Source organism: Eretmochelys imbricata, chromosome 24, assembly GCF_965152235.1.
Source record: "Eretmochelys imbricata isolate rEreImb1 chromosome 24, rEreImb1.hap1, whole genome shotgun sequence".
Lineage (NCBI taxonomy): Eukaryota > Metazoa > Chordata > Testudines > Cheloniidae > Eretmochelys > Eretmochelys imbricata.
In genome coordinates, this window is record NC_135595.1 from 18,034,886 (window position 1) to 18,055,756 (window position 20,871).

Below are 20,871 nucleotides of genomic sequence, written 5' to 3' on the forward strand. Positions count from 1 at the left end.
GGACAACGAAAGGGTTAGGAGACCTGCCTTAGAGCGAGAGGCTCCAGGGCTTTAACTCCGTGGTTCTCACCCTTTTTCATCTGCGGGCCCCTAAAAACTTTCACATGCAGGCGCAGACCCCTTGGGAAATCTTAGCCAGCACCTGCGGGCCCCCGGGGCTCCGCTGACCCACAGGTTCGCAAAGGGGTGAGTTGATCCTGTCTGTCCGTACCGACCCGGGGAGCAAATAATCAGGCAGGAAAGAAGGCGACACTTGTGACCCAAGAGGGGGATGAAGCGGGGGGCAGTGGGAGGGCTGCCCAAGCGGCCTGGTGGCGTCTCGGCCCCCAGAAATTTTTCAATCAGGCTGGTTCGGTCGATGGGGACGGAAGAAAAGTCGTGGGGGGGGGGGGGGCGGGGGTCACATCACAAATGTTTGGGGGATTTCGATTTGTTGGCTGGATTTGAGAAGGGACAAATCATTGGAAGTGTCAAAAATATTTACCAAAAAGGGGAAATGGGGGGGGGAGGGCGTGGACGTGTGTGTGTGTGTGACCCTGCTGCCCCCTGCTGGAGGGGGCAGGCCCTGCTGTGTGTGTGAGTGGGGGGGGGGGTGTCCCTGCGCCCCCTGCTGGCGGGGACAGGCCCTGCTGTGTGTGTTGCTTTATAGCCTGTCTGTGTGTTCATGTCTGTTTCTGTGTGTTGCTATGTACGGTATGTATCTGTCACTGTAGAGATACATTATGCGTATTCTGGGGGGGGGGGTGTTCTCTTTGGGTGTGTCAGAGTGTCTCTGTCCAGCCCCATCGCTCCCCTACCCCCCAGCTCATCATGACCCCCCCAGGGGCCCTCCAGTCGCTCGCCGGGCTACAGGCCGAAGCCGGCTGCCACCCACCGGCCCCTGAGCTACGGCCGCCCTCCCGTCCCAGCCACGGGGGAGTGGCCGTGGTTAGCGCCGGGGCTGGGTGACACATGGCCCAGTGCAGCCCGCGCGGCTGCGGCAGGAAGGGGCCGTGGGAGGATGTGGCTGACTCTGCCCCCAGTTGTGGTTGGGATCGAGGAAGTGTGCGGGGGGTGGGGAATCGCCAGGGGGTGCTTGGGAAGGATTCAACTCCAGAGCCATGATCCAGTCAGCACAGAGACGGACCACAGAGTCTACACCCCTTCCTGCCGCGCTGACCCCCCCCAGCTCTAACCACTAGACCCCATTCCCCTCCCAGAGCCGGGGGGGAGAACCCAGAAGTCCTGGCTTCCAGCCCCCCCTTGCTCTAACCACTAGACCCCACTAGCCCCCCTGCTCTAACCCTGTCAAGGCTGAATCCCCACTCTGGCACTTCGAGTGCAGAAGTGGGGGCCTGAAAGGATTTTAAAAGTTAATACTGGCCACTCCAGGCTTATATTAAACTTCCAAGGTTCCAGCTTTTCTCTGATCTTGGCTTGGTAAACGCTGCCACCTCGAAATGCAAAAACCCCCTTGGACCCAGGCAGGCGCACTTGGGAATTCCTCCCTGGGGGGTACCCTCAAGCCCTTGCAGCCCCCTTCCCGGAAAGGGCTGAGAAAGAAAACAAAGGAAATTAGCTGTTGCCACCAGCTAATCAAACAACACACACAAACCTCTTCGGACACAACGATCCAAATCTTGTTCTTAAAAAGGTAAATTTTATTAAAACCCAAAAGAAAGAAAATACATCTGGAGTTGAGGCTTTTGCTAGACCTTAAAAGAGCCATTCCAATAACCAAGCACCCAAACGAGCGTCCTTGGGGGTTCAGCGTAAAGGTTACAAGGCAACAAAAGCATCTGGGGTTTAGCACAGAGGAGTCCAAGAGTCAAAATAAAGAAATAAACCTGATCACGTCTCTTTAAACATTCCCTGTCCCAGTGATTCCTTCCAGGTACGGGAAATAATTTTTCAGACTTGGTTCACACCTCACCCAGCATTCCTGCCTCTCGCAGGGCTGCTCCCTGTCCCTGCAGCTCAGAGAACAACAGACAAAGGGAAAGTTTCTTTCCCCATTTTAAAAAGTCCTCGCCCTCCCATTGGCTCTTTTGTCCAGGTGCCCACTTTCTTTTCTTGACCTCGGGGACTTTTTAACCCTTCACAGGTAAAGGAAGCAGAGAACAACTACCAAGAGGGATTTTACAGCTAACTGGCTGGCTGGGTGTCCATCAGAGGCAGCTACCCCCCCACCCCCTTCATTTATCACAGTCCCCTAGACACCACTCCACTCCCAGGGCCAGGGAGAGAACCCAGGAGTCCTGGCTCCCAGCTCCCCCCTGCCCCAGACTGTAATGCATCAGCCCCAGCTGGATTTAGTCCGACCAGCACAGGCTGTGCGGGGTCTAGGCCTGGGGTATGGATGAGCGGACAAGGTGCAATGCAAAATTTCGTCAGCAGGTGGCAGCTGAATCATTCCAGAACATACAGGCGACTTCTGGGTTCTCTCCCCAGCTCTGGGAGGGGAGTGGGGTGGAGTGGTTAGAGCAGGGGGCTGGGCACCAGGACTCCTGGGTTCTATCCCCAGCTCTGGGAGGGGAGTGGGGTGGAGTGGTTAGAGCAGGGGGCTGGGCACCAGGACTCCTGGGTTCTATCCCCAGCTCTGCGAGGGGAGTGGGGTGGAGTGGTTAGAGCAGGGGGCTGGGCACCAGGACTCCTGCGTTCTATCCCCAGCTCTGGGAGGGGAGTGGGGTGGAGTGGTTAGAGCAGGGGGCTGGGCACCAGGACTCCTGCGTTCTATCCCCAGCTCTGGGAGGGGAGTGGGGTCGAGTGGTTAGACTGGGGGGCTGAGCACCAGGACCCATAGAATCAGAGAACTGGAGGGGACCTGGAGGGGTCATCTACTCCAGTCCCCTGCACTCAAGGCAGGACTAAGTATTATCTAGACCAGGGGTGGGCAAACTACGGCCCGGGAGCCACACCTGGCCCTTCAGACGTTTTAATCCACCCTCGAGCTCCCGCTGGGTACCAGGGTCCAGGGATTTCCCCGCTCTGGCGCTCCAGCTGGGGAGCGGGGACAGCTGCACGTACCGTGGCTCCGTGCAGCATGTCCTCCCTCTGGCTCCTACACGAAGGGGCAGTCAGGGGGCTCCGCACGTTGCCCCCACCCCAAGCGCTGCCTCTGCATCTCCTATTGGCTGGGAACCGTGGCCAATGGGAACTGCAGGGGCAGCGCCTGCAGACAGGGCAGAGCGCAGAGTTGCCTGGCCGCGCCTCTGCATAGGATCCTGAGGGGGGACATGCCTCTGCTTCCGGGAGCTGCTTGAGGTAAGCGCCACCTGGAGCCTGCACCCCCGACCCCCTCCTGCACCCCAACCCCCTGCCCCAGCCCTGATCCCTCTCCCACCCTCCAAATCCCTTGGTCCCAGCCCGGAGCACCCTCCTGCACCCCCAACTCCTCATCCCCAGCCCCACCCAGAGCCCGCACCCCCAGCCGGAGCCACACCCGCCTTGCACCCAGACCTCCTGCCCCACCCCAGAGCCTCCTCCTACACCCTGAACTCCTCGTTTCTGGCCCTACCCCAGAGCCGGCACCCCCAACCGGAGCCCTCACGCCCTCCCACACCCCAACCCCCAATTTCGTGAGCATTCATGGCCCGCCATAAAATTTCCATACCCAGATGTGGCCCTCGGGTCAAAAAGTTTGCCCAGCCCTGATCTAGACCATCCCTGGGTTCTCTCCCCGGCTCTGGGAGGGGAAGGCGGTGTAGTGGTTAGAGCAGGGTGGGAGGGGGCTGGCACATCCCTCCGGCTCCTGCTTTGCCTCAGTGACAGGAGGGCGGCCCCAGGGGACGGGTGTTGCCTGGGGCGGAGGTTCCCAGGCAGCTGGAGAGGAAGCGTCAGCGGCCTGAGCCATGGGCTGATTATGGCTGAGCACAGACTGTTTGGGAGAAGGCTACCCTGCTGCCATGGCAACGGGGGCCCCGCCAGCCTCTGACCACTAGATCCCGCTGCCCTCCCTGAGCTGGGGAGAGAACCCAGGTGTCCTGGCTCCCAGACCCCCACCCCCTCTAACCATTAGATCCCACTGCCCTCCCTGAGCCGGGGAGAGAACCCAGGTGTCCTGGCTCCCAGACCCCAACCCCCTCTAACCACTAGATCCCACTGCCCTCCCTGAGCCGGGGAGAGAACCCAGGTGTCCTGGCTCCCAGACCCCCATTCCTCTAACCACTAGATCCCACTGCCCTCCCTGAGCCGGGGAGAGAACCCAGGTGTCCTGGCTCCCAGACCCCCACCCCCTCTAACTACTAGATCTCACTGCCCTCCCTAAGCCGGGGAGAGAACCCAGGAGTCCCAGCTCCCAGCAGCCTCCTGCTCTAACCACTAGACCCGCTGCCCTCCTGAGTCATGGTGCCATTCCCTTGTTTCCCCGATTGCCCAATGTCCAGTCTGGGCTGGGGAGTGCCTAACTGAGATAAGGGCTGAGTCAGCCCCTTGTGCAGAGCACATGCTGGGAATGCTTCTCCCTGGGCCATGCCCCGTCCCAGTATGTGCCAGGGAGGCTGCCATAGCAGGATGCGTACCTGTGGGGGGAGCCTCTGGGATCCCGGGTCAACCTGCAGCTCCCCCCCGCCCCATCTCTGGGACTGGGACACCTACCTCCTCGAGAAGCTGCAGTCTCCCCTGTATCCAGCCTCCAGTGGCAGGGAGTCCTACGGGGTAACAGTGTGGGAGCTCAGTAGGGCAATGCCTGGCACAATGGGGTCTGGCTAACACTGCTAATCCCCAGTGGCAGGGAGTCCCATGGGTTAATCCCAGTCGCCAGGAGTCTCTCAGGTTAAACCCGCTGATGCCCAGTGGCAGGGAGTCCCACGGGTTAAGCCCACTAATCCCCAGTGGCAGGGAGTCTCCTATACCCCTGTTTTGCCACGAGTCCTGTTCCCTGGTTTGCCATGCTCACCAATCTGTCCATTGCTTCACAGCTCTGACCCCCGGGCCGGACCAGGGTGGGGTGCATGAGGTCAAAGCTGATGGGATCAGCAAAGCCAGGAACTCCCCGTTCACACCCTTGCAGGCTGCAGACTCAGGGATCCTGGAAGCTGGAGTCAGAGGGCACCGGAGTGGGGGGGTGTTAGTGGGGCTGGGGTTATGGAGGGGCTGGGGCAGCCAAGTCAAGGAGCTCTGCGGGGACAGGGTCAGCGAGATCAAGGGGGCAGAGGTGGGTCTGGGGACCTGAGGTTAGGGAGCGGCTGGAGGTTAGGAGGTTGGGGACTGGGGTGTGGGACGGTCTGGGAAGGAGTTGGGGGCGGGGAGGCCAGCAGCTGGGGGTCTCCAGGACAGAGATCCAGCCCCTTGGCTGGTGGGGGGTGGGGGGCAACAACCTCCCTAGATTGTCGGGTGGTGGAGCGGCAGCTGCTCAGATGGGTTACACTGGCACATATTGGGGCATATTCCCTCTGCGAGGCAAAGCAGAGGGCAGGACGCCTGGGTCCTCTCCCCGGCCCTGCCACATGTCCTGTGCCCTCTGGAAAGGGGGCAGGATCATCCGGCTGCCTTTGGACAGGGCCAGGAGCCTGGAGCAGAGAGATTCATGGCTGAGGAGCGGGGATTACACCAGCCGGACGCTTGGGTCCCAGCTCAGGGCAGAGGTCTTGTAGCTCAGACACATGCCCCCCCTCACCGTGCTTCCCCTGTCCCAGCATGGGTGTGGAGGGAGCTGAGTCCCTGTGGTCCATCCAGGGGGCGGGTTAGTGTCCATATGGGGGAGGGGGGGCTGGGGCTGAGACCCGGCAGACTCCATTCACACATGAGGCCACTGAACCCCCTAACCCAAAGCCAGCCACTCTTTCCCTCCCCGCCCCCGAGGGAAAGGCCCCCTATCCCGGTCCCCATTCCCCTTGAGGGGGGAGATGGGAGAGGAAATGAGCAATCCAGCCCTGCCCCCCAGGTGTGCGGAGGGGGGTTGTCCAAGGGGCTTGGCACAACCTAGAACCATGCCAGGAATGCGGCGCACGGTAACCACAGGGCTGCACCTGAATTCCCGGAACCCCAAACCCCACCCCTATCGCTAGCCCCGGCTCCCAGCCCCCCACCCCGGCAGGGATGGGGGGGGGGCTGCGAGACACACGGCCCAGCCCCCGCCCTCCCACACTTCACTCCCCCCACCCACACATCTGCCTCCTTGAAAACTTCCCCAGTGGGAGGGCAGCGGGGGAGAGGGGGGCAGCTCAGCAGAGTGGGGCGGGGGGATCTGTGGGGCAGGGGCTGGCAAAGCGCAGAGGGAGGGGCGGGGGGTTGTGGGGGGGGCTGGGCTGGAGTTCATGGGAAAGTGCATGACGGGGGGGGTGGCGGGGGCACTTTATTGCTCAAGTCCCATCTATTTATTTTGTTGCCACCCTGACAACGGGCTCGTCCGGGGCAGAATAAGGGAGGGTCCCACCGTCAGCTCCAGGGCTGGGCTGGGAGGGGGCTGCGGGTCGGGAGTGAGGGGCACCGGCAGGGCTGTGGGGGGGGGCGAGCCCCAGGCTGGGCAGGGAGGGGGCTGCGGATCGGGAGTGAGGGTCACCGGCAGAGCTGGGGGGGGGGGCGAGCCCCAGGCTGGGCTGGCAGGGGGCTGCGGGTCGGGAGTGAGGGGCAGAGCTGGGGCGGGGGGGAGGTCCCCCTGGTGCTCTCTCTGCTGCTCTGCCCCCCACCCACGTCCTGGCCAGTTAACATCCAGCGCCCCCCCCCTTCCCCACTGACCAGCAGGACCCACCTGCGAGGCGAGGGGCGGGGGCGGTTACTCACTGGGCTGCCCCAACCCGCTGACGTTCCCAGCCCCATCAGCGCAGAGCCCAGGAATCTCCCCCCCCCCCCCGCCTTGCCCTGCCCCTCACTCCCGACCCGCAGCCCCCCCCCCCCGCCCCCCCCCCCGGAGAACACGGGACCCGGCCCGCATGGAGAGCTCGGGGCATGGCCAGTCAGTGCCCAGCCTGCGGGGGCGGGGGGAAGGAAGCGTGGCTGGGGGGAGATGCGCAGCTGGGAAGAGGAAGGGGGGGTGAGACTCAAGTAGGGGGAGGCTGGGTCGCCCCGCCTGACGCAGGCACAGCGTGTGTCCCGTCCCCCCCACCCTCTCCAGGCAGTTCAAAAGCTCCCCCCAGCCGCAGGAAGGGAGCCAGAACCGACAGCGCCAGCGGGGAGAGCAGCCGGCACCAGGTGGGCAGCCGGGGCCAGTGGTTAGAGCAGGGCGAGCCGGGACTCCTGGGTTCTCTCCCCCCAGTTCTGGGAGGGGAATGGGGTCTGGTGGGCCACAGCAGTGTGGGTGGGAGCCGGGACTCCTGGGTTCTCTCCCCCAGCTCTGGGAGGGGAATGGGGTCTGGTGGGCCACAGCAGTGGGGGTGGGAGCCGGGACTCCTGGGTTCTCTCCCCCAGCTCTGGGAGGGGAATGGGGTCTGGTGGGCCACAGCAGTGGGGGTGGGAGCCGGGACTCCTGGGTTCTCTCACTGGTTCTGGAGGAGGAATGGGGTCTGGAGGGCCACAGCAGTGGGGGTGGGAGCCAGGACTCCTGGGTTCTCTCCCCCAGCTCTGGGAGGGGAATGGGGTCTGGTGGGCCACAGCAGTGGAGGTGGGAGCCAGGACTCCTGGGTTCTCTCACTGGTTCTGGAGGAGGAATGGGGTCTGGTGGGTCACATTGAGCGGGGGGGGCTGGGAGCCAGGACTCCAGGGTTCCCTGCCTGGCGCTGACAGGAGGAGTGTCGTGTTCTGTGTGGGTCATTTATTTATTCAAACGGACCTTTTCGGGTGCCAGTTGCCGTCATCCCAACAACGCCTCCTTCCCAGCCCGGTTTAATCATCTTTGTGGCCCTGCCCCAGAGCTCCTGTCAATTTGGGCAGCCCCAAGCGGTGAATCCCCCCATTGCTGAGACCTGGGGGGTCCAGTCCACACCCACCCAACAGCATCTCACCCTGTGCCCATCCCTTGCAGAGATGGACCCCAGAAAAGCACCTAAATACCTCATCTCCGCCGGGCGCCGCATCCTCACCGTCACCTTTGCCCTGCTCATCTTGGGGGTCCTGACATGGGCTTACGTCGCTGGGATCCAGCTGGTGGCCGACCAGTATCGGATCATGGCCTTCGGCCTCTATGGAGTCTTCCTCGCCGCCCACCTGGTCATCCAGAGCTTCTTCGCCTCTCTGGAGCACCGGCGGATGAGGAGGGAGTCGTTGGCCTGTAGCTACACCAAGACGGTGGCGTTGACCATCTCGGCCTACCAAGAAGACCCCTCCTATCTCCGGCAGTGCCTGGAGTCGGTGCGGGCCACCCTGTACCCCCCAGAGAAGCTGCAGATCCTCATGGTGATCGACGGCAACAGCCCCGACGACCGCTACATGATGGACATGTTCCAGGAGGTCTTCGCCGGCGAGGACGTGGGCACCTACGTCTGGGAGAACAATTACCACCAGCTGCCCCCGCGGGAGGGCGAGGAGGGGGGGCGGCGGCTCCCAGGGGGCAGGAGGGGAGGAGCCTGGGCCCTACACCGAGGTGGAGATGGTGGACCCGGGCCAGCTGGCGGTGGAGGAGTTGATCCGCTCCAGGCGATGCGTCTGCATCATGCAGCGATGGGGCGGGAAGCGGGAGGTGATGTACACGGCCTTCAGGGCGCTGGGCAACTCGGTGGACTATATCCAGGTAGGAGCAACCAGCTGGCTACCCTCCCCCCACCCCACCCCCCAGCACAGCACAGCGCCCCCTACTGCCGTTCTGGGCATGAGGGCCAGCTCTGCCTGCCAGGGGAGAGCCCCCCACCCCGCCCCCTTCAGCACAGCACCCCCTAGCACCGCCCTGGGGCATCGGAACAGTCCTGACTGTCAGGGGAGAGCCCCCCACCCTGCTCCCTTCAGCACAGCGCCCCCTAGTGCCACCCTGGGGCATCGGGACAGTCCTGACTGTCAGGGGAGAGCCCCCCACCCTGCCCCCTGCAGCACAGCGCCCCCTAGCGCTGCCCTGGGGCATCGGGACAGTCCTGACTGTCAGGGGAGAGCCCCCCACCCTGCCCCCTGCAGCACAGCGCCCCCTAGCGCCACCCTGGGGCATCAGGACAGTCCTGACTGCCAGGGGAGAGCCCCCCACCCCGCCCCCTGCAGCACAGCGCCCCCTAGCGCCGCCGTGGGGCATCGGGACAGTCCTGACTGCCAGGGGAGAGTCCCCACCCCGGCCCCTGCAGCACAGCGCCCCCAGTGATGCACTGGGCATAGGGGTCAGCACAGCTCCCCCTAGGGGTCTCCGCAAGTAACACCCCCTCCTTGGCCGCCCCCAGGTGTGCGACTCAGACACCAAGCTGGACCCCAGCGCCACGGTGGAGATGGTGAAGGTGTTGGAGGCCAACAAGCGCTACGGAGCCGTGGGGGGCGATGTGCGGATCCTGAACGTCTCCGACTCCTTCATCAGCTTCATGAGCAGCCTGCGCTACTGGATGGCCTTCAACGTGGAGCGCGCCTGCCAGTCCTACTTCGACTGCGTCTCCTGCATCAGCGGGCCCCTGGGTGAGCCTGCCAGGACGCCTGGGTTCTTCCACGCTCTGGGAAGGGAGTGGGGGCTAGTGGATAGAACGGAGGGGCTGAGCAGGGGGGCTGGGAGCCAGGACTCCTGGGTTCTCTCCCCAGCTCTGGGAGGGAGTGGGGTCTAGTGGTTAGAGCATGGGGGCTGGGTGTCAGGGCTCTTGGGGTCTCCCCATCTCTGGGAGGGGAGTGGGGTCCAGTGGCTAGAGCAGGGGGCTGGGTGTCAGGACTCCTGGGGTCTCCCCGTCTCTGGGAGGGGAGTGCGGTCTAGTGGCTAGAGCAGGGGGGTTGGGAGCCAGGACTCCTGGGGTCTCCCCGTCTCTGGGAGGGGAGTGGGGTCTAGTGGCTAGAGCAGGGGGGCTGGGTATCAGGGCTCCTGGGGTCTCCCCGTCTCTGGGAGGGGAGTGGGGTCTAGGGCTAGAGCAGGGGGGCTGGGTGTCAGGGCTCCTGGGGTCTCCCCGTCTCTGGGAGGGGAGTGGGGTCCAGTGGCTAGAGCAGGGAGGCTGGGTGTCAGGGCTCTTGGGGTCTCCCCGTCTCTGGGAGGGGAGTGGGGTCTAGTGGCTAGAGCAGGGGGGCTGGGTGTCAGGGCTCCTGGGGTCTCCCCGTCTCTGGGGTCCAGTGGCTAGAGCAGGGGGGCTGGGAGCCAGGACTCCTGGGGTCTCCCCGTCTCTGGGAGGGGAGTGGGGTCTCGTGGCTAGAGCAGGGGGGCTGGGTGTCAGGGCTCTTGGGGTCTCCCCGTCTCTGGGAGGGGAGTGGGGTCTAGTGGCTAGAGCAGGGGGGCTGGGTGTCAGGGCTCCTGGGGTCTCCCCGTCTCTGGGGTCCAGTGGCTAGAGCAGGGGGGCTGGGTGTCAGGGCTCCTGGGGTCTCCCCGTCTCTGGGGTCCAGTGGCTAGAGCAGGGGGGCTGGGTGTCAGGACTCCTGGGGTCTCCCCGTCTCTGGGAGGGGAGTGGGGTCTAGTGGCTAGAGCAGGGGGGCTGGGTGTCAGGGCTCCTGGGGTCTCCCCATCTCTGGGGTCCAGTGGCTAGAGCAGGGGGCTGGGTGTCAGGGCTCCTGGGGTCTCCCCGTCTCTGGGAGGGGAGTGGGGTCTAGTGGCTAGAGCAGGGGGCTGGGTGTCAGGACTCCTGGGGTCTCCCCGTCTCTGGGGTCCAGTGGCTAGAGCAGGGGGCTGGGTGTCAGGACTCCTGGGGTCTCCCCGTCTCTGGGAGGGGAGTGGGGTCTAGTGGCTAGAGCAGGGGGCTGGGTGTCAGGACTCCTGGGGTCTCCCCGTCTCTGGGGTCCAGTGGCTAGAGCAGGGGGCTGGGTGTCAGGGCTCCTGGGGTCTCCCCGTCTCTGGGAGGGGAGTGGGGTCTAGTGGCTAGAGCAGGGGGCTGGGTGTCAGGACTCCTGGGGTCTCCCCGTCTCTGGGGTCCAGTGGCTAGAGCAGGGGGCTGGGTGTCAGGGCTCCTGGGGTCTCCCCGTCTCTGGGAGGGGAGTGGGGTCTAGTGGCTAGAGCAGGGGGGCTGGGTGTCAGGGCTCCTGGGGTCTCCCCGTCTCTGGGAGGGGAGTGGGGTCTAGTGGCTAGAGCAGGGGGCTGGGTGTCAGGACTCCTGGGGTCTCCCCGTCTCTGGGGTCCAGTGGCTAGAGCAGGGGGCTGGGTGTCAGGACTCCTGGGGTCTCCCCGTCTCTGGGAGGGGAGTGGGGTCTAGTGGCTAGAGCAGGGGGCTGGGTGTCAGGACTCCTGGGGTCTCCCCGTCTCTGGGGTCCAGTGGCTAGAGCAGGGGGGCTGGGTGTCAGGGCTCCTGGGGTCTCCCCGTCTCTGGGGTCCAGTGGCTAGAGCAGGGGGCTGGGTGTCAGGACTCCTGGGGTCTCCCCGTCTCTGGGGTCCAGTGGCTAGAGCAGGGGGGCTGGGTGTCAGGACTCCTGGGGTCTCCCCGTCTCTGGGAGGGGAGTGGGGTCTAGTGGCTAGAGCAGGGGGCTGGGTGTCAGGGCTCCTGGGGTCTCCCCGTCTCTGGGAGGGGAGTGGGGTCTAGTGGCTAGAGCAGGGGGCTGGGTGTCAGGGCTCCTGGGGTCTCCCCGTCTCTGGGGTCCAGTGGCTAGAGCAGGGGGCTGGGTGTCAGGGCTCCTGGGGTCTCCCCGTCTCTGGGGTCCAGTGGCTAGAGCAGGGGGCTCTATCCCGGCTCGAGGAGGGGCCGGGAAGGGACCGCTGGGAATTCCGGCTTTGCTGACCCTGCGCTGCCTGCTGCCCCCTGCAGGCCTGTACCGGAACGACCTCCTGCAGCAGTTCCTGGAGTCCTGGTACAACCAGAAATTCCTGGGCACCCACTGCACCTTCGGCGACGACCGGCACCTCACCAACCGCATGCTGAGCATGGGCTACGCCACCAAGTGAGTGCACGGCCCAGCTGGGCCCGGCCCTCCTGGGGGCTGGGGGCCCGGACTCCTGGGTTCTCTCACGGGCTCTGGGAGCAGAGTGGGGGGTAGCGGTTAGAGCGGGGGGAATGGGAGCCAGGACTCCTGGGTTCTCTCCCTGGCTCTGGGAGGGGAGCGGGGGTAGCGGTTAGAGCAGGGTGGGTTGGGAGCCAGGACTCCTGGGTTCTCTCACGGGCTCTGTGAGGGGAGCGGGGGCTAGTGGTTAGAGCGGGGGGGGGGGGTTGGGAGCCAGGACTCCTTGGTTCTCTCACGGGCTCTGGGAGGGGAGTGGGGGCTAGCGGTTAGAGCAGGGGGACTGGGAGTCAGGACTCCTGGGTTCTCTCCCCAGCTCTGGGAGGGGAGTGGGGGCTAGCGGTTAGAACAGGGGGGGTTGGGAGCCTGGACTCCTGGGTTTTCTCCCTGGCTCTGGGAGGGGAGCGGGGTCTAGTGGCTAGAGCAGGGGGGCTGGGTGTCAGGACTCCTGGGTTCTCTCCCCAGCTCTGGGAGGGGAGTGGGGCTAGCGGTTAGAGCAGGGGGGCTGGGAGTCAAGACGCCTGGGTTCTCTTACCAGCTCTGGGAGGGGAGTGGGGGCTAGCGGTTAGAGCAGGGGGACTGGGAGTCAGGACTTCTGGGTTCTCTTCCCAGCTCTGGGAGGGGAGTGGGGGCTAGCGGTTAGAGCAGGGCGATAGGAGCCAGGACACCTGGGTTCTATTTCTGGCTCTGGGAGGGGAGTGGGGCTAGCGGTTAGAGCAGGGGGACTGGGAGCCAGGACTCCTGGGTTCCAACCCCAGCTCTGGGAGGGGAGTGGGGGGTAGCGGTTAGAGCGGGGGGACTGGGAGCCAGGACTCCTGGGTTCCAACCCCAGCTCTGCATTAGCTAAGCCCCCCGCCCGCCCCCCTGCAGGTACACGGCCCGCTCCCGCTGCTACTCAGAGACCCCCGCCCAGTTCCTGCGCTGGCTGGCCCAGCAGACCCGCTGGACCAAGTCCTACTTCCGCGAGTGGCTCTACAATGCCCTCTGGTGGCACCGGCATCACCTGTGGATGACCTACGAGGCCGTGGTGGCCGGCGTCTTCCCCTTCTTCGTGACGGCCACCGTCCTGCGCCTCTTCTACGGCGGCAGCCTGTGGGACGTGCTGTGGGTCCTGCTCTGCGTCCAGCTGGTGGCCTGCATCAAGGCGCTCTACGCCTGCTGGCTGCGGGGCAGCCCCCGCATGCTCTTCATGAGCCTCTACGCCCTGCTCTACATGGGCGGCCTCCTGCCGGCCAAGTACTTCGCCATCGTCACCATGAACAAGAGCAGCTGGGGCACCTCCGGGAGGAAGAAGATGGTGGGCAACTTGATGCCCCTGCTGCCCGTCTCCATCTGGGCGTTCCTGCTGCTGGCAGGGCTGAGCTACACCATCTACCAAGAGGCCCTGGCCAAATGGACCAGCCTGGTCAAGCAGGCCGAGCTGAGATACCTGGTCATCGGGGTGGGCGTCTACCTGGGCTACTGGGCCGGCATGGTGCTGCTGTACTGGGTGTGGATCCGGCGGTGCTGCCGGAAGCGGGCCGACCACTACACAGTCCAGGTGTGAGGCCCGGACACCAGGGTTCCTTGTTATTCTCTTCCTACCTCACCCCCCCCGGCCTGGCTGTGGGGAAGCTGGAAGGCCGGATTAGACAGGGAAGTGATGGCTAGTGGGGAGAGAGGGGAGCGAGGGTGCCAGGACTCCTGGGTTCCATTCCCTGCTCTGGGAGGGGGTTGTGGGAGCCAGGACTCCTGGGTTCTCTCCCCAGCTCTGAGGGGGAAGTAAGGTCTAGTGGCTGGAGCAGGGGGCTTGGAGCCCCGATTCCTGGATTCTATCCCTGACTCTCACAGGGGAACGGGGTCTGGTGCAGAGAGCTGGATTACAGTAGACGAGACGCTGGCTATGAGTCAGCAGGTTGGCCTTGTTGCCAAGAAGGCCAACGGCACATTGGGCTGTATTAGTAGGAGCGTTGCCAGCAGATCAAGGGAAGTGATTAGTCCCCTCTATTCGGCATTGGTGAGGCCACATCTGGAGTACTGGGTCCAGTTTTGGGCCCCCCACTACAGAAGGAATGTGGACAAATTGGAGAGAGTCCAGGGGAGGGCACTGAAAATGATTAGGGGGCTGGGGCAGATGCTTTACGAGGAGAGGCTGAGGGAACTGGGATTGTTTAGTCTGCCGAAGAGAAGAGTGAGGGGGAATTTGATAGCAGCCTTCAACTACCTGAGGGGGGTTCCAAAGAGGATGGAGCTCGGCTGTTCTCAGTGGTGGCAGATGACAGAACGAGGAGTAATGGTCTCAAGTTGCAGTGGGGGAGGTTTAGGTTGGCTATTAGGAAACACTATTTCAGAGGGAGGGTGGTGAAGCCCTGGACTGGGTTCCCTAGGGAGGTGGTGGAATCTCCTTCCTTAGAAGTTTTTAAGGTCAGGCTTGACAAAGCCCTGGCTGGGATGATTTAGTTGGGGTTGGTCCTGCTTTGAGCAGGGGGTTGGACTAGATACCTCCTGAGGTCCCTTCCAACCCTGATATTCTGATTCTATGAGTCTCAAACAGGGGGTCATGACCCCTCAGCGGGTCACAGGTTATTATGTGGGATTCACGAGCTGTCAGCCTCCACCCCAAACCCTGCTTCGCCGCCAGCTTTTGTAATAGTGTTGAATATAAAAAATGTATTTTTAATTTATAAGGGGGGAGGAGGTCACTCTCCGAGGCTTCCTGTGTGAAAGGGGTCACCAATACAAAATTCTGAGAACCACTTGTCTAGTGGTGAGAGCCGGGAGGCTGGGCGTCAGGACTCCTGGGTTCTCTCATCACTGAGGCCATGTTTGCAGGGACTACAGTGGCATAGCTCCAGCCTCACCCCGTAGCATAGACGCAGCCGACAGCAGCACGGGATGGGGGGGTTTCCCTCGGGGTAGGACACTCCCCTCCCCCCACGCCCCTGCATGGCGCTAGGTCTGCTGGCTGACGCCTTCTTCCACTGGCCGCTGGGCATCTCTTCAGCGCTCAGTGGTGGGGGGGGGGCCATAGATTGTTCACACCCCATCAGCCCCGTAGCTCTGTCAGCCCCAAGACACAGTAGCTCAGAAACTTCCGTCTTTCCCCTAGTACCGAGTTAACGTCCAGCTCCAAGCAATTGTCTGATCTTGTTTTATTTATTAATCTCATTCTCTGCAACTCCCACACCCGCACGTCTCTGCTGGGACTGTCTTAAACCAGGGTTGAGATCCAGCTGCCTCTGGGGTGGGGCCCGGGGGCTGTTTACACAGGGAATCTTTTGCCAGGCGTTGAGACGTCGCTGTTTCTGTTGCGGGGTGCAGGAGCTGTTCATCCAGTATGGCACTGAGATGCAGCCACCTCTGGGGTGGGGCGGCTGGTTACACAGGGATCCCTCGCCCACCGCTGAGATTCACCCGTCTCTGGGGAGGAGCGCGTCATTGCTGGACTTTGTGTTGCGGATGCCGTTACGTCTGCCGAATGGCCACGCTCACTGGACAAACCTCACCTCTTCCAAATCAGTAATGCCTGAGCGCTTCGGGAGGATCTCCCTTCACAGCGGTAGTAGGTTCTTACCTGCACTGTGCAGTTTGGCCATTCCAGGCTGACAAATGCTGCCAACTTTACATCCTGTCGCCATTTGCTCGCACTGAAAAGATCCCACTCCAGATTCTGAGTTTGGGGATGAAGGAGGGGAAATTTGCTGCCCTTGCTGGGTGGATCCTTTCACCTCAATAAACTTTACAGATCGTGAGGGCGAGAGGAGGCCCCTTTCCAGCAGGGAAATGAAGGAACATAGTCTATTTATTTGTCTGTAATAATTACAAAGAGCCATTTAACAGGAGAGATTTTTACTGGGTTTATTTTATGAACTGTGGCAAATAAAACGTATTTTTTTGAAAAATCTGTCTTCTCGACCCTTGTCATTAACTTCCCTTGTTTTAATTTGGATGATTATTGATAAGCCTTCACTTTATACATGGACCCCTGGCCCGGTGCTGAGTTGCACCCACATCTGGGGTGGGGCGCAGGGGCTGTCTATACAGGAGTCTGACCTTGCTCCCTGCGGCACAGCGCCCCCTAGCACCGCACTGGGGCATCGCGGCCGGCATCCCGTGCTCATCTTATGAATTGCCCAGGCCGTGTCTCCGCGGGAGAGCGAGGGGCTACCCCTGGGGTGACACGACAGCCGACTGCCGGCCCCGGCCCCGCGCTGCTAAACGGGGCTGATCCTGCTCCACACGCTCCCTGCTCCTCCTGCTCTGCACGACAGACTTAGGTCAACGTGAGGCAGCTCAGGGGGACCTAACTGTGTCCGCGTCCACACCCCTGCCTTGCGCCCGCCGACGGACGTGCCCTACCCCAGTGACATCGCAACTGGGGGTCGCGCGGGTGACCTTGCGTCCGTGTAGACCCGGCGTCACTTGCACCGTGGCTGTCAGCTCACCCGTCCCAGGCTCTGGCCACACTGCAGTGACGCCGGGGGTCAGACTCCGCTCTGGCGGTGCCCCCCCCGCCCTCAGGCACTAGGGGGCCAGCATCACCCCCCTGTTTCGGTCACATCGCCCCTGTGAGTCCGGCCCGCAAAGCCTTGTGCCGGGTGACGTCTCCCTGCGCTGGGCCCTCTGCCCAGGTCCCCATGCGGCACCGGTGAACGTGGGGCTGGGCCAGGGCCCGTTGTCCTGGCTCTGGGCCCACGGCTCCCCCTGCAGCTCGGCCCTGGCTCGCCGTCAGCGCGACTGGTCTGCGCTGCCCTGGTCCCGGCTCCCCTTCCTGTGCCCCAGCCCAGCTCGACCTGCTGCTCTCCCCTTAACTCTGCCCTCCCCTGCTTCAGCCAGCCCCAGCTCACATGCAGGATGGGCCCTGCGCTCCTGACTCCCTCACTGGCCAGCCTCCCTGTCAATCAGGTCGACCTGCAGCGATGCCCGCTCCCCATTGGCCCTGGGGACTGTCCTCCTCTTCGACCCGTCCCCTTTCTTTTGCTACTGGGAGAGGGCTGACCAAAAACCCAGCACCACGTTTCAGTGAGGGGCCAGCAGCCCCCGGACACCCTCAGGCCTGGTCTACACTTAAAGTTCAGGCTGTTATAGCTACAGAGGCCAGGGGCGGGGAGGGATCCACACCCTGAGCACTGCACTGAGGCCGACCCAACCCCTGGAGTAGACACAGGTCGATGGGTGAATCCTTCCCTCGCTCGGGGAGGGGAATTCCCACAGGGATGGAAAAACCCCGTCCATAGGGACAGGCGGCGTCTTCACTACGGGGCTCTGCCGGCCCAGCTACAGCGCTGGGACACGACAGCAGCCGTAGTGTAGACAGGGCCCTGTACCCCACACAGAGCTAATCCCCCCTCCCTGCACATGCTGGATGTTCCCCTGACTGGGGATCCGGGGGGTATAAAGGGTCCAAGCCCAGGCGGGGTTAGACGGCCACAGCAGCGGGTGACTCACCTTGTGCACTCGTAGCTAGGAGAGCAGGGAGAAGGCAGAGGAGGAAGGAAACCGTCCTGGTGCTGGGAGGCCCACGGGGCTGGGCTCAGAGCCGAACGGGGCCTTCTCCCAGCTGACACAGCGAGCTCTGCCGGGGGGAGGAGGAGAGAGTCAAGACCGAAATGAGGCGGGAAAGGGACTTCCAGCCCAGATTCCAGGGGGGGTGGGGGGAACAGGCAACAGAACTGCACAAATAACCGATTTTTGGGTTCACTGGCAGTTCTCAAACATCGTGGGGGAAATCGTTCTGGGCTGACCCAATTTCTCATCCAACTGAAAAGCCGAATGAAAAATGGTTTTGGTTCATTTTCAAGCATTTAGAAACATTTGTAAATTGGTTTCTAAAGGAAAAGCGCCATCAACTTTGAAATGAAAAGACACTTTGAGTTGAAAAAAATTAAAAGGTTTAATTCTGGAAATGTCCAGACAAAACGTCTCCCTTTGTCGGAGTGTTGGTTTGGGGTTTTTTCCGGCTGACGCAATGCAGCGAAATCGACACAAATTCGTGAAATGTTTCAGTCGCCCCAAAGCTGCATTTTTCAGTGGAGAAAAGTTTCGGTTGGAAAATTTCTCCCAGCTCCCCCATGGCCCAGACACGCCTCGCCGTAGCAGAGCGGGGGCTCCGGGACACCGGAGAAGGGCGCTCCGCGGGGCAATCCTCGTCATAGTCGTGGCTTCGGACGCAATCGTGGTGACAAGCAAAGTGCAGATGTCAGATGGAGCCAGTGACAGTCACGGGGACACGACTGCCCCTGCCTCATGTCCTGTTACATCAAATCGCTTCAATGTGGAAGGAGACAGTTAAACAGCAAGTCAGCCGCAGCCTATGTGCTTGTTGCCAGACGGCCAGGGCCCCAGCAAGCCTATGGGTCCATTGACTTCAACATTTACACTGGTGTAAACCGGCTGGGATCTGCCCCATTGACTCCAATGGAGCTACGGCCGATTGATCCCAGCAGAGGATTGGGCCCAGTTTTCACTCCCTCGTCCGTATTTGCTCCAGGTCTGCACTGTCCCTTCTGACATGGGGCGACCGGCACGGCCTGTGGGGCGCCAGGGTCAGAGCATCCTGCCGATCTGCAGAGGGGCCCTACAGGGTTTCCACATTATCTCCCCCAATGGCTTCTTCGCTTTCCTCTTCTGCAGCGAGCTGAGGTGTCCATTGATCCTCCTGCGGGGACGCTCCGGTCCCTTCCCTGGATCAGCCCGGTTCGGTTAGAAGCTGTCAGGTCTCGGAGGCTTCAGACCCCCGCCCTGCCCATGTGCGTTACTTTGCATTGACCAAAACTCAACTTCATCTGCCATCGCGTTGCCCGTTGACCCAGCTCCGTTCGATCTCCCTCAAGTTCCCGACTAACCTCAATATGTTCCCTTCTCTGCACATTTCACCACCTCCTCACTCACCCCCCGTCAGATCATCTGAGTACCGTGAAGGCTGGGTCTAGAGCAGAGCCTGGAGGCCTCCACTTTTAAGCTTTTGCCATCACACAAAATTCCCTTGAATTCCAGCTCTGTTTTCTAGCGACACAAGGTGGGGGGAAGAGACGAGCTTCCGAGCGACACCGAGCTCTGCTGCGGTCAGCGGAGCTCGACAGCTCGTGTCTCTCCCCAGCAGAAGCTGGTCCAATAAAAGCTTTTCCCTCCCCCACCTTGTCTCTCTAATATCCCGGGACCCGAACGGCTACAACAACGCTGCAAACTCTGTTTTCCGGCTGTTGTCCTGTTTCTGCTCCATGACAGTCCCTTGCCTCCCACCCCAGGACGGCTTTGATTCCTTATGGCGAGGGAGCTTGCCAAAGGCTTTTCGACAGTCCACATCAAGTACGTCGACTGGTTCGTCTCTGCTCCCTAAACCTGGGACGTTCAAAGCAGCTGAAGGGAGTCCGAGGCCAGACTCCCAGGGAGTTTCAGCAGACGCTGGCCCCCTCACTGCGGTTTCGCCTTTGAAAATCTCCCTATTTCATTCCCCCACCACTCCAGGAGTGAGGCTTCTTTTCCCTTGCACAGACTGAGCCGCTTTATCCCGGCTCTGTCGTCGTCATGGGCTTTACAGCGGGAGCGTGCACCTGAGATATATCTCCAGCCTTTACCCGCTTTGCAGCAGATCATCAGTGATTACAAGCAATAATTTAACAGTATTAAAAACTCTTCCCTTCAGCCGCACAATGGTTCCGTTCACCTCCAAGTTCTCTGTAACTTGAAGAGATGCACTAACCTGTCTAGCATGGCCCCTTTCCTCTCTATATAGGCCAAAGCCAGAATCGGATTCACATACACCTTGGGAGTAACCGTGAATGATTTACTGAAATGTCATTAATTGCACGACCCTCATGCCTGGGCACTTCCTCTTTAAATACAATTCAGACTGACCCTTTCTCAGCCCACCAGCTTGGGTTTTACTGAATTTGTCGCATACTGTCTGCAGGTTTGTGCCACAGAGCGAAGAGGTGATACTCAGCTCAGTCACAAGGGTAGAGGTGTGACTCTTTCCACATGAGAGATGTTTAGCCAGATCATCAGGTGGTATAAATCATACAGTGACTCCAAAGGAACTACGGCCGATTGACCCCAGCTAGAATCTGCCCCATTGACTCCAATAGAGCGATGGCTGATTCATACCAAATGGGGGTCTGGTGAAACTATTAAGGAAGCTAAGGATGCTGATGGAGTTGGTTTCATTATGACAGCTCCCCTGCCACTCCCAGAACTGTTTGCTAAATTCCTCCTCATTGACTTCTGCAAATATTTATTGGTGACACATTTTATTATCCACCACATACCAGGGGGGTTGTGTCAAACTGCATATCACGAGCATCACACTGCACCTGGCTGGGGGAATTTAATTATAGAGTAACTGAGCAGAGAAGAGTGTGTCGGCCTTCATTGCATTCCAGGCCAGGTTTGCTCCCTGAGGTCGCCAAGATAGGTAGGGGGCTTCCAGACAGAATCCAGGAGTTAGGATCTCCAGGAGTTGAGAGAGAGAAGCAGATGGCATAGATACTGGTTTGCTATGAATGTGCTAATGTACAAGGGGCATAGGACGGGAACTCTGAGAGAATAAGAGACCAAACAACATACACGGCCCTTGTGTATTTCAAGAGCACAGGGAAACAGCTGAAAATAAATGACCAGCATGCGGGGGAACAAACAGGGCTGGAGAGGGGAATAGAACCATAGAATCAGACTATGAGGGTTGGAAGGGACCTCAGAAGGTATCTTGTCCAACGCCCTGCTCAAAACAGGACCAACCCCAATTAAATCATCCGAGCCAGGGCTTTGTCAAGCCGGGCCTTAAAAACCTCTAAGGATGGAGATTCTGCACCTTCCTAGGTAACCCATTCCAGTGCTTCACCACTCTGAGTGAAATAGTGTTACCTAATATCCAGCCTCGACCTCCCGCACTGCAACTTGAGACCATTGCTCCTCGTTCTGCCATCTGCCACCACTGAGAACAGCCGAGCTCCATCCTCTTTGGAACCCCCCCTTCAGGTAGCTGAAGGCTGATATCAAATCCACCTCACTCTTCTCTTC

General features: G+C 61.3%; 1 protein-coding gene across 1 annotated transcript; it reads left to right on the forward strand.

Moving 5' to 3' along the window:
• The first annotated feature begins 7,881 nt into the window (after positions 1 to 7,881).
• LOC144279604 (hyaluronan synthase 1-like) lies at positions 7,882 to 13,420 on the forward strand. The gene is given in 5 exon segments (XM_077841178.1): positions 7,882 to 8,382; positions 8,384 to 8,584; positions 9,213 to 9,438; positions 11,685 to 11,817; positions 12,745 to 13,420. Coding segments are annotated over 5 exon segments (1,737 nt in total).
• The last annotated feature ends 7,451 nt before the right edge of the window (positions 13,421 to 20,871 follow it).